General features: G+C 42.5%; 1 protein-coding gene and 1 non-coding gene across 2 annotated transcripts in view; both read left to right on the top strand.

Annotated features, from left to right (window-relative positions):
* Positions 1 to 13,911, top strand: part of LOC137322818 (FRAS1-related extracellular matrix protein 2-like) — a 237,164-nt gene that overhangs the window by 97,857 nt on the left and 125,396 nt on the right. Inside the window, exons 3-5 of the mRNA XM_067985900.1 lie at positions 373 to 519; positions 6,016 to 6,246; positions 12,865 to 12,990. Coding sequence (XP_067842001.1) covers positions 373 to 519; positions 6,016 to 6,246; positions 12,865 to 12,990 — 504 coding nt within the window. The remainder of the gene's footprint in view (positions 1 to 372; positions 520 to 6,015; positions 6,247 to 12,864; positions 12,991 to 13,911) is intronic.
* Positions 2,387 to 2,457, top strand: trnag-ccc (transfer RNA glycine (anticodon CCC)). The gene has a single exon. It is a non-coding gene; the product is annotated as a tRNA-Gly (tRNA).

Here is a 13,911-nt window from a genome sequence, read left to right as displayed (position 1 = left end):
CCTGGAAGCCAGTGCATTAAGTCAGATGAGGTGCACTGTTCTCCAGAAGGACGGAAGTTAGCTCCACATGGAGAGGAGGGAGATGGAGATTCAGGCTAGGGAAACAACCTGGTGGCTGCCAGAGTTTCCAACAGAATGGGGCAGGCTGGCCCCTGAGATGCATCTGTAATGCCTTTGGCACCTGCCAGCCCCATGCAGATGAGATGCCTTTCCACTGACCTCGCAAATCTGGCATCACGTGCTGGGATTATACCCCGTGAATTATTGGCCCTGTTGTAAATTTTATCCTTTTCTTCTCACAATACAACAATGATTTATTTAATGATCGTATGGTACATGTCTAAATTTGTGCTCTCTGCAATTGTTATGCAGGTGGTAATAAGTTGAAGAATCAGCTTTTCCGTTTGAACTGGGCTTGGATCTCTCTGGAGAAGGAGTACTACCTAATAGATGAGAATTCTAAATTCCTGGAGGTTTCACTGAAACGCAGAGGCTATCTGGGAGAAACCTCATTTGTTGGTAAGTATATCTCACTAACTGGAAATGGTTACAAAATAATACATGATTATAGAATGTGATTGTATCATTTGTCTTTTATTTCCCACCCAAATTATACTGTCCGACTGAGGGCGGCGAATCATATGCTATATATTTTTTCTATATATTTCTTCATAAGCTATCCATAGATGGATTTCTCCAAAGGACTGTGCAATTGTCTTTAGCACTGTCAGTGTTATTTATTAACATATAAATTTTGCAGGTGCAGCAAGCAGTTAGGAAGGCAAATGGTATGTTGGCCTTCATTGCAAGAGGATTTGAGTACAGAAACAAGAATGCCTTACTGCAGTTATACAGGGCCTTGGTGAGACCACACCTGGAGTATTGTGTGCAGTTTTGGTCTCCTTACCTAAGAAAGGATTCACTTGCCATAGAGGGAGTGCAGGGAAGGTTTACCAGACTGATTCCTGGGATGGCAGGACTGTCGTATGAGGAGACATTGGGTCGACTCGGCCTGTATTCACTTGGGTTTAGAAGAATGAGAGGGGATCTCATTGAAACATATAAAATTCTGACAGGGCTAGACAGACTGGATGCAGGGAGGATGTTTCCCCTGGCTGGGGGGTCCAGAACGAGGGGTCACAGTCTCAGGATACATGGTAGGACATTTAGGACTGAGATGAGGAGAAATTTCTTCTCTCAGAGGGTGGTGGACCTGTGGAATTCTCTACCACAGGAGGCTGTGGAGGCCAAGTCACTGAATATATGTAAGAAGGAGCTAGATAGATTTCTAGACACAAAAGGCATCAAGGGGTATGGGGAGAGAGCGGGAATATAGTATTGAGATAGAGGATCAGCCATGATCATATTGATTGGCGGAGCAGGCTTGAAGGGCCGAATGGCCTACGCCTGCTCCTATTTTCTATGTTTCTATGTCACTCTGCCAGTGCACTTTCTGTTGCCTGTCAGCTGGCCAGCCCATATCCTGTAGAATATTGAACTTTATTATAGGAAGAGGAGTAGGCTGTTTAGCCCCTCAAGCCTGTTCCGCCATGAGGTCATGGCTGATGTGTGACCTAACTCCATGTACCTGCCCCATATCCCTTAATACCTTTAGTTAACAAAAATATATCAATCTCAGCTTTAAAATTAACAATTCATAGAATCATAGAAATTCACGGTACAGAAGGAGGCCATTTGGCCCATTTGTCTGCCAGCCGAAGAAGAGCTATCTAGCCTAATCCCACTTTCCAGCTCTTGGTCCATAGCCTTGTAGGTTACGGCACTTCAAATGCATATCCAAGTACTTTTTAAATGCAATGAGGGTTTCTGCCTCTACCAGCTTTCAGGCAGTGAGTTCCAGACCCTCACCACCCTCTGGGTGAAAAAATTTCTCCTCAACTCCCCTCTAATCGTTCCATCAATTACTTTAAATCTATGCCCTCCGGTTATTGACCTCCCTGCTTAAGGAAATAGGCCCTTCCTATCCACTCCATCTAGGCCCCTCATAATTTTATACACCTCAATTAAATCTCCCTTCAGCCTCCTCTGTTCCAAAGAAACCAACCCCAGCCTATCCAATCTTTCCTTTTTTTTATTCGTTCATGTTAATGTGGGCGTCGCTGGCGGGGCCGGCATTTATTGCCCATCCCTAATTGCCCTTAAGAAGGTGGTACCTAAAATTCTCCGGTCCTGGCAACATCCACTAAATCTCCTCTGTGCCCTCTCTAGTGCAATTATATCCTTTCTGTAATGTGGAGACCAGAACAGTACTCTAGCTGTGGATATATAGTTATATAGTGTTCTATACAGTTCCAGCATAACCTCCCTACTCTTATAGTCTATGCCTTGGCTAATAAAGGAAAATATCCCAGATACCAATGTGCCAGCATTGGTGGTTCAGTGGTAGAATTCTCGCCTCCCACGCGAGGGACTCGGGTTCGTTTCCCGGCCAATGCAGGATCGTTACTCTATTGGAATATGGGATTACTCTATTGGAATATGGGATTAGAGTAGACAGGGCTGATGGCCGGCGCGGACACGATGGGCCGAAGGGCCTCTATCCGTGCTGTATAACTCTATGACTCTATGACCTTCTTATCACCTTATCTACCTGTCCTGCTACCTTCAGGGTTCTATGGACATGCACTCCAAGGTCCCTCTGAGCTAGCATTAACTGCCGTTTGCAGAAGAGAGTTACAAACTTCTACCACCCTTTGCGTGTAGAACCATTTCCTAACTTCACCCCTGAAAGTCCTGGCTCTAATTTTTAGGTTATGTCCCCTCATCCTAGTGTTCAAGTATAGGAGACCTCCAGAAACAGGTACAAATGCATCAGCAGCCAGAAGCAATAATCCAGCAATGAACCTGTAACTCCTGCATGAGCCCTTTAAATAGCGCTGGTGGGGGGGTCCTCTTTGCCGTTTAGCTTTGCGAGGTTAAGACAGTGCATTGGCTGAAGCGTGGAGTTCCAAAATCGCATCTGTTCTTTTAAATCAACGTTGCATACTGGTCTACCGCATAATCTCCCTACTTCACATGCTGCCGGTGTTCGTTAAGTGCGCGTGCGCAAACGCCTTTTCCAATATGGCGTCCTGCGCACGTCACGCGGAAGTGTGCGCTGCATCTCAGACGCCATATTGGGTCCTTAGGAATCTGTGTAGCACCTACACAACGGGCGCTACCCGGCCCAATTTAGCCCCCATTTACTCCAGGTTGTTGCTGGGTTCAGGAAAAGCATGCGTCCCGAGCCAACCCTCTAACCTAACACTCCCCTAGGCATTGTATAGAAACAGCTTGTCAGAAGACTTAAATAATCATTACGTCCAGGTACCGTAAAATAAAAATTTTGCTTCATGTTTTTTTTATTATGGGCAGAGGAACTAAAGGTCACCAGCAATAACTACTTGAACGGCTTGAAGAGTCAAAATATTTTCAATGCAACTAAGTTGTTCATTTATTAAAACTGCATTATATCTGCAAGAAAAAACCTTAGCGTTTCAAATGTGAAGTAATAATCTGAAATATCAATCTCATAAATTTCTTTTTTTCCTGCTCCACTGTGTGACACACTGAGTACAGAACTCTGATGGATAGATATTGGTTGAGCAGACTGCACACCAGCTGTCAAAACAACTTCATTTTAACATTTTTGCAAACCAGGATGCTGGGTTTTTCTGCGCCCAATGGGGTAAAGGCTGAAAGTGCAGAGTAAATGGTTTGATTTTTAAACAGTTCTGGCAGATAAGGGTGTTTAATCCAAAGGTTGTGTAGAGAGTTTCCAAACTGCATGCATATCCAGGAAGCCGTAAGGATGTGCTATCATATTCCACCGCTTGGCACAGGTTTTAGCTTCTGCATTCCTTTCATCTGCCTTCGCGTTCAGAAATTTTGCTCTGATGGCCTCATTAGCTTTTAAAACCTGTTTCTTTCCTGCCAGGGTTCACATTCAAAGCATGTGTGGGTGAGCCAGTTGCCTGGAGAACTGTACTCATTTATTAAATATATTATTTTTAAAAATGTCATTAACTGTATTACAGAAATGTAGATCATTACATTTTTTTTTGGAATTAGGTAACACACAACATTTTTAAGGTTGTTTTTTTCCCATTTGGATTGTATTTCTGTCCACTCGTGAGCCCATAGCTGGGAGAGCATTGGACCGAACTGAGGGTTCTTTCACAGCTTCTGGCACCAGTACTACTTACTGGCTATAGTGCACGTGTCAACCAGAAGGAGCAGATGGGTAAAGGTCACCCCTGTGTGCTCTGGGATGTAAGAGCTGACTGAAAGTTAACTAGTCACTTCACACATGTGATAGACAAGTTGCTGGGTCAGCTTTTTACATTCAAATCTGCAGCTAGCCTGGTGATTATGGCACTGGACTAATAACCCAGAGGTCTTGAGTTCAGATCCCACCGTGGTAAGTTGCAAAGTTCGATTTGTGGCCTGGTACCTGTAAAATATCAAAAGCTACTAGATTGTCATAAAAGCCCAACTTGTTCACTGATGTCCTTAAGAGAAGGGAACCTGTCACCTTTACCTGATGTGACTTACAAATGACTCCAGTTCCACACCATGTGGTTGACTCTCAATGCCTTCAGTGCAAATAGAGATAGGCAATAAAAACTGTCTTGCCAGCGTCATCCACATCCTAAAAACAATAAGAGAATGTTTACTGCTTTTCTCACTGCTAAGAAATGGCTCCATGTCACATTTTCTGTTCTGAAGTAATGCTTCAAACACGAGTGTCACCACTAACAAGCTACATAAAACTGGTTGATATCTGTTAAATGGACATTTTCTTACTTTTATTTATATAAATAAGTTTTTAAAAAACAGCAATTAATCAGACAGCATTATAACTAATCTATAAAGGCCCAGAAGATTAATTTTAGAATTGAAGAAAGGCCTTGTGCTAAACGTGATGTTGAATATAGCATTCAACACCTACTATAGAAATAAAATGCTGCACATGATGTTTCATTCATCTGCCTGTAATAAAAACGTGCACAATGTAGAGGAAAGTGGATGGTCTTCCCTTATACTCTGAAGACACAAATCCCAAACCATGGGGGTGATTTTAACCCCCAAGAACGGGTGGGTTGGTGGTGGATGGGAATTGAAAATAGTTGTTTTTTTGGGTCGCAACCGCAAAATTTTTGGACTTTGCATTCCCGGTGGGAAGCCTGTACTTTAACGCGCCCACATTAAACCCGAAAGTGAAGCCGGGTTGTGGTCGCGACCCAAAAAACAACTGTTTTCAACTCCCACTCGCCCTCAAACCACCCGTTCTTGGGGGTTAAAATCACCCCCCATCTCTCAAAATGCTGACCACCTTCACAGGTAAAGTGAAACCTGACAGTCCAGTTCCCTATGTTACTTGTCCACGACATAAGTATGTCCAATTCAGCTATTTTACTTTTGCGAAGTCTGGGCTATAGTGGGAATTGAAATATACCTGGTACAACAGATGATGCTGTTTTAATCTTTACTGTATTTTCTATATCTTTGAATGCTTTTTTTATGGAATCAAAATCTGTTACAGATAAAAGAGAAAAGCTTCCACAATTGTATTTTCTTAAATATGCTGTGCTTAATGTGCGTAAATGATGGTTTGATGGCTTCAAACTTTAATATCTGTAGCATCAATAAAATAAAGAGGAACTTAAAGAAGGAAGATGGTGTATGTTCCATGCTTTCTTTGAGCTCCATTTGTTTATATTGATTTTCGTTTATTTTATGGTAGTTTTCATGTTTCAGCATATGAGATTCTCATGAAATTTTGGTGTAAGTTGTTATCGGCAAGATCAGCGTAGAAACTGGCATAAATTTTGGTGTACTTTTGGCGTATTTCAGATCGAGGAAATTCTGGCCCATTATATTTAATTATGCATTAAAATTACTCTAGCTAAGCATTCATTAATTAGTTTTGCCAATATAAAAGTAATAATTTAAAGAGTATGTGTCGGATTTACTTGGATTTTGACCCAGCTGCTCTTCATATTCTATTGACAGGCATTGGTACAAAGGATGGCACAGCTGAGAAGGATAAGGATTTCAGGGGAAAATCCCAAAAACAGGTGCAGTTCAATCCAGGTCAAACCACAGCAACTTGGAGAGTACGGATTTTGACAGATAATGAATATGAACAGTCTGAAACATTCCAGATTGAACTGTCTGAACCGGTCATGGCTGTTCTCGAATTCCCAGAGATTGCAACTGTGGAGATTGTCGATCCGGGTGATGGTAAATATCTCTAACTGTGCTGTATTACTAGATTCTTATCAGGCAGGGGTGTGCACATTTGTGGTGTAGTGTACATATCAAAGACTGTTAAACGTGATATTTTACATTGAAGAAGAGCAGGTCTTCAAACTTCAACTGTAATGTCCATAAGAAAAGACTGTGGAACATATTAACCTATATTTAGTTTTGAATGAAATGCTCCCTGTCTGATATATTCACAAATATTTCCATTTCCAACCTTGTTGTTACCCCAGTACATTCCTCATCTTAGCTTCCTTAAATCAGATGGCCAAAAACTCGAGTGTTCCTAGCGCACAGCTGGTCTAGTCATTCATTGCCACATTTGGCTCAACCATGTTATGTATGTCTGTGCCTCACTGTCCTCAGCCAAATTCTTCTCCTACTCCAGGGTGATCCTGGAGAGCAAGGACAACTGAAGACTCCTTTTCCCAGTGACAAACACCCACTGAAAGTCTTTTCCTCACCCCCCCTTCCACCATCACCGTCAATACAAGGTGCAAAGAGCTCTTGGATTTCTTCACCTCTAAGACTGAGGCCATTCGTGCGGTTGTCTCTGGCACTTCCTACTCTTCTTCTCTGCCCCTGTCCATGATCTTCCCCAATCTCACTCCCACTCTAGCTTTGATCTCTGCAGTTTCTCTCCCATCTCCACCCTGCCCTCTCCAATCTCTTCACTGAGACCCACATCTTTTTTAGTTGTTTGATTTTGGGTGTGGATGATGCTGGACAGGCTCCATTTGTTGTCCATCTGCAGTTGCCCTCAAAAGGTGGTGATTGGCCTTCTCCTTGAACAGCTGTTCCCCCAATTGCCTCTGCACCCAAGTCCTGACCAGTCAAGCACTCCTCCTAACCTCCATGCTTACTGACATTGTTAATGGCTCTCTTTGTTCAGGCACTGTCTTACTTCTTTTAAAAATTGGCATCATACACCCCCCTCAAAAACCCATCCATTCGCTCTAATTACCCACCACCCTATTTCCCTTTCCTTTTGAAACCTCTTCCAGCTTCATGCTGATTGCAAAAATTCCTGCTTGACTCCCTTCAGTCCAGTTTCTGTCTGTTTACAGCACTCAAAACACTCTGGGCAAGGTCATGAATGACATCCTCTGTGTCTTTGACCATGGTACATTATCCCTTCTTGTCCTCACCGACTTCTCCACAGTGTTTGATATGGTGACCATTCCATCCTTACCGATCACTTCCCTCTTCCGTTTTCCAGCTCCATGGGACTGCCCTGTGTGGTTCCACTCTACTTGTCCAAGTGGAGCCAGTACATCTCCAGCAATGGCTTCTTCTCCTGCCCTGCACAAATACCTTTGGAGTCACTTGATCTATCCTCTTCATCATTTATATGCTGCCTGTTCATGACATCATCACGGGCATGGAATCAGCTTTCATATGTATGCTGATAGCTCCCCAACTCCCAGCTCCACCTCTCCAACGCTTCCCATGACTGTATGCCTGACATCAAGTCATAAATGGTTAAAATTTCCTCCAAATAAAAATGAGGAAAATTGTAACCATAGTTTTCAGCTCTGTCATAAACTTTGCACCCTTGCCACTGGCTCCTGCCCCCTCCCTGGTCACTTGCTCAGGCTGAACCAGACTGCACAAAGCTTTGGCATCCTGTTCAACCCAGAGCTGAGCTTCAAACCTCACATGCTACCTAGCACCAAGACTGCTTGCTTTGACCTCTGCCCCTTCCTCAGCTGCCTAGACTCATGGCCATGCTTTTGTCACCTCTAGACTAGACATTTCTCATGCTCCGCCCTCTATCAACTCTAACTTGTCTAAATTCATCTGTTGTACCCTGTCCTGAACCAAGTCCCATATGTCCATCACCCTTATTTTCACTTATCTACGTTCACTCCCTGTCCCCCAATGCATTGAATTTATAATCGTTAATCCTTTCTTCAAATCCCTCCATATCCTTATCCCACCTCCACCTGCAACCTCCACCAGCCTTGAATCCCCTCCCATGCTGTTAAGTCTTCTGATTCTGGTCTTTTATGCAACACCCTTTTCCTTCGACCCACCATTGGTAGCAGAGCCTTCAGCCATTTCAGCCCTACCCTCTGGAAGTCCCTCTCTAAACCCCGCTGCTTATCTCTTCACTTTTAAAAACCTTCTCAAATCCCATCTTTTAGACCACATTTTCGGTCACCCCTCCCAATCATTCCTTCCACAGCTCAATCACTGTTCCTTTATCTGTTTTATTTATTTATTCTCCCCTCTTTGTAAAGCACCTTGGGATATTTTTTATGTTGAAGGTGCTATCTAAAAGCAAGTTGTTATCTCTTCCATCAATAACATGTCACAGTTGCAAGGCATTTGATGAATGTATCACACTTAAAAAGAGACAGTTTAACCAGAAATGCACACAATTAATGAATAATTCAATGAACCAACCATAACACTGAAAGATAGCAGAACAAATCAAGATCAGTACTATTCTGAAGGTTTCTGTATAATTACAACAGGCTGCAGAAATGGTTATGTTAAACTGATTTAACCAGTAAATGCATTCACTTATAAGAATTTCGGTTAGAATTTATTGTTCTTTCTGAAACTGAATTGGATATAGTGCACTTAATCTGGAAGGATCAACAACTAGGTTGCTGCCAGTGAAAATCCTCTAATATGATGTCATTAATGTAATGCTGCTTAAAGTGCTGGTAGACTGACATTGCTATGGCGCAATCATCGGCATTCCATGCATTGCACGCAGGCTTGTGCATAACATTATTCACCTAGCCTCTGAAGGCAGTGAAATCCCAGAAACCCAATTCATCTAGCCTTTGAGTTTTGAAAAATAATCCCAATCCTAAACTCCCTATCTCTGTAACCTCCTCCAGCCCTACAACCCTTCGAGATCTCTGCGCTCCTCCAGTTCTTGCCTCTTGCGCACCCCGGATTTTAATCGCTCCACCATTGGCGGCCATGCTTTTAGCTGCCTAGGCCCTAAGCTCTGGAACTCCCTCCCTAAACCTCTCCGCCTCGCTACCTCTCGCTCCTCCTTTAAGACGCACCTTAAAACCTACCTCTTTGACCAAGCTTTTGGTCACCTGTCCTAATATCTCCTTATGTGGCTCGGAGTCAAATTTGGTTTGATAACATTCCTGTGAAGCACCTTGGGATGTTTTACTATGTTAAAGGCGCTATATAAATGCAAGTTGTTGTTGTTGTTGTTAATACATTAGCTATTAAAATATACAGTTCTGAGCTAAAAATTCAAACCCCCATGAGCCAGTGCGCAGCTCAGCTTTCTACACGATAGATCCAATTTTAACATGGGGTGAGGGGTCAGTGTGGCTCCAGCAGGGCAAGCGGTAGGCTCGCCCTGTCTCGCTGACATGAGGCCCGAGTCATTTTAACTCCTGGGCCTCATTACCATACTCCAGGCCCAACTCCCACCGGAACCCAGCGTGGAGGCCGGTGGCTGGGAGCGGGATGAGCGTGGCAGTAGGCCACCACTGGGGACTCATGTAAATGGTCCTCGTCAGTTGTTGGGGCGGGGTGGGGGAGGGAACTGGACGCGGTCGGAGGAGAGGGTGGAAAGCCTGGGGCAGGGACTCTTGCTCCTCCTGGCCCACAAGGAAACATTTATGAAATTAAATTCACCTACCTTCTCAGCCCTCTTCTGGGCCTGTTGCTCCTTGGCGCCCGATGGTCCTGACTAGACTGGCGCCGAACACGCAACTCCACGTTAAAATGGTGCCGGGGTCTGAATTAGTTCATGAGACCCTCGCTTGCCTGCAGTGAGGGCCTCACACACCTCTCAAAACCCAGGAGTTAAAATAGCGACTTGAGTGAGTGCGTGCTAAGCCACAGAGTAGGACGCTGCCTCTATTTTAATAGCCCCATCTTCTTCGGGCATTAGGGATTAAAATCCACCCTAATGAGAGTGTAATTGCACTTTTTGCACAATGAGACTGATGTGACAGCAACTGAACAACAGTTCCCAGAAGTCATTGTATGGCCCCAGGTATTCCTACCCCCCTCCTTCTCTCACTGCCGTTGTCCCAGACCTTACACTTAATTCTTCTCTCCTGTCCTCAATTCCAACCTCACCATCTGCCACTCCCAGGCCCACTCTTCTGATATGTAGGCCTTCTCTCTCTCTATGAGCCCCACTCACTTTGTTGTTCCTGGCTTCTCACTATCCCATGGTCGGTCCCAAAATTGGGTGCATCTGCAGATCGACGGTGCGAAGTTTTGAGTGGGTCGATTAACTGACTGACCAAATGCCTATCTTGCCTCTTCTCTATTATTTTTCACAACAGCACAATCAGCACTCAGGATATTAACTAATATGGAGCGAGCCTGTGTACTATTTAGAGTTCCTGCTCCTCCTTTGTGATTAATTTAATAGTTATGAAAAATATAAGAGTAAATAGAAATATGGCCATGTTATTTGGAGACTGCTTTAGATTTTGCATCAACTTCAGCTTCTGTCTCAGTTTATTTCTCTCAACACAACTCAACACTTCAGGCAGTGCATTTCAGATCATAACAACTCGCTGCGGAAAATTTTTTTCCTCATGTTGCCTCTGATTCTTTTACCATTTACCTTAAATCTGTATCCTCTGGTTACCAACCCTTCTGCCGCTGGAAAAATGTCTCCTTATTTACTCTATCAAAACCGATGTATTATAAATTTAACTCGTGATTTTTTATAGCTATTGTTAAAATGTTTACTTAAAGTTAATTCATGTTTAAATGCTAATTAAACCCTAGAAAAAAACAAACCTGCCATTTTGGACAATTTGGAAAAACAAGTGGAGAAAGTACCTTGCTAAAGCAGTTTGTTCTACCTTGCAAAGTAATGAAAAATATTTCTTTCTGACTCTGCTGTAACCTTGGAATGATATTTCCCATGCAAGCCAATATTCCAAAACTAATAAATCCACTCTACAGTCTCCTCGCAAGTAGAATTAATACTTGGGTGCAAAAAAAGCAAACTTTTATCATCTACTTTAGTTAATTAAAGGAGCACCAAATGATGTAAGAGGAGCAGCTGAATAGTTTACATGTGAGATCAATCAGAACCTGTCACATTTTGTTAATTAGCTGACTAATCTAGTGTAGAAAACTGTGAGCTTCTTGAATATCACTTTGTTAACGTCTTCCCTTCGGAATGCTCTCTATCACCATTTTTTTGACGTAAAGCAAGGCACATTTTCCAGATCATAAGCTTTGGTAGTGTTTATACAAGTTCAGCAGTCTAACAAAGATACTCTACTAACCTCAGTTGAATAGCATCACTCCCACTGAGTGGTTTATCTGAAAGAGGAATGCTTTTGGGAGTACATTGTTTATAGGAAAGATTTGGGATTATACAGCAAAGGTAAAATGAGCAGAAAATTGAGATAGTATGTGGTTTGGAAACCAAAGAAAAGAGTAGCCTTCTAACTGGTTTAAATTTGATAATCCAGTCTCTCAACCAGGGGCAGCTTACTTCTATCATGGGATGATAGATGATGAAGGTAATGTGTGATGGTAACTGTCCATTTAACATCTGGGCTTGTACTTTTTGGATTATATCCAGTAGTTTGCTTTAAACACAAAGATTCACAAAGAAAAGCTGATTTAGGAACTACAAGGGCAGGTCTGACTCATTAACAGTTAAAAACAACTTCTCTGTCACAAATTTGGTTGTGAGTCCAAAATCTCCTAATTAACGTTAATTTTTCCAGCAAGACAATGAAATTCAAAAAGGGTCATTTTTTTTTGCTGCCCGCTGAATAGAAGGCATTAGTAGTTAGATTTCTAGCCTTTACTGCTCTACTAGGGCAACAGACATTCAAAAATTTCACCAGCTGTTCATTAACATAAATTTTATAGTCTGAGTTGCAAATTTCGAAAGTTTCTTAGTCTTGCAGGTGTTATTGCCTACTGAGTAAATAACACGAAAGCTTTTTCTTAAAAAAAACACAAACTTGTCTGTTAAGATACTTTGAGAAGTATAACGAAAACTGTAATTATCTTTTATTTTTACATAAATGTGTTGCTTGCAAACTATCCCCAAATATTTAGGTTTATTCCGACCTGTAGTGCTAGGATTAATTTGGATTTTGGGTGGAAAGGATTCCTTTGATACACTGCCAGAAGCCTGCATGTGTTTTCTGGAACAAAAGCAAGCATACTTTTCACTGTGGGAGGTGCACAAGTGAGACAGCCTGCTGGAGTCACAATTCAAATAAAGGTCAATCAGGCGACTTCTGTCCTATATAAATACTATAAGGATATTTATACACAAGCTCAGCCGCTGCGCACCCATTGTCTTTGAAGCGAGGGGTTCCTAATTCTCACAACATAAAAACTATAGAAACTTGGTTAAGGGAACTGATACACATCCCATGTTTATAGGAGCCAAAAAGATAAAGGTTCTCACTGCAAACACACCAACAATTATTTAGATAAGAATAAAATTCCACAGAACATCAAAGAATAATCTTTATTTTCCCTACCTACCTTCACTAACTATAAATAATCAATTTCTGGATAGTTGTGTTAGTGCCTAATAATATGATAGAACAATTTAATCATGTTCATTTGATTTTGTTTTCCCTAACAAAGTATATGTTTCCTTTTCAGAATCAACCGTCTTTATCCCCAAGTCTTCCTATGCCATTGACGAAGATGTTGGTGAGTTGTTGATTCCAGTGAGGAGGACAGGAGATGTGAGTCAGGAGCTGATGGTTATCTGTTTCACTCATCAAGGTAAGAGGATAAACAGCAGTTGCTGCATGAAACCTAATTATCACCTTGTGTACAAACTGTTGCTTTTTTATTCATCCACATAGATATTCTTACATCAAACCGTTCTCATAATTGCTGCATTTCAGTTACTTTGATGTACCCAGTGGCCCATAGATAATTAGGGTGTAATTTTAACCCCCAAGAATGGGTGGCTTGGAGGTGGGTACGAGGTTAAAATAATAGCTTTTTGGAACGAGACCACATTGTAATAAATTAAGATAGCCAGGCGGTGAAGGATAAAATACTAAAGCTTGGTCTTCAGTTGCTTCCAAGCCTTTATTCACTAAGATCCAAATTACCGTGCACCCACTAGATCAGCTGTCATATAAATGAATACAAGAGAGTCCCCAATTGATACGCACCACCTGAATACAATTAACACTAATTGATATAAATCATATGGATGCAATCAATAGGCATCCCGGCTCCAACGCACACAATTCTGGGTTTGACCCAGGCAGGTTTGAATGCATGCGCACAACAGACACCCGGAAGTTCCACCCCCACTTAAAGCCAGCGGGCCAATACTTAAAGTGGCACTGTACCTCATTGAAATAGTTGAGGTACTTAATATTTTGTGTATTACGAAAGTAAAATGATTTTAACCATACCTGTTCGGGTTTCCCATCGCTTCCGATTCACGTCAGGTGAAAGCAAGCGGTAAGGGACGGATGCATGAGGTGAGTGCCTTTATTGCACTGCTTGTGGGTCCGGAGGAGCAGGAGTGCTTCATCCAAGCCCAACAAGCTCACCTGGTTGACAGGATCCCCGTGATCAGCTACCCCCTCCCCCACAAAATGGTGGATCCCCGCCCATCCGGATGCTGACTGGACCCCCGATGTCGTCCATGTCTTCCCCACCACCACCCCTCCGATTGTTTTC

The sequence above is a fragment of the Heptranchias perlo genome, chromosome 6 (assembly GCF_035084215.1).
Source record: "Heptranchias perlo isolate sHepPer1 chromosome 6, sHepPer1.hap1, whole genome shotgun sequence".
Classification (NCBI taxonomy): domain Eukaryota; kingdom Metazoa; phylum Chordata; class Chondrichthyes; order Hexanchiformes; family Hexanchidae; genus Heptranchias; species Heptranchias perlo.
The sequence above is the reverse complement of the archived record's forward strand: the minus strand, read 5'-3'. Positions and strand labels throughout refer to the sequence as shown.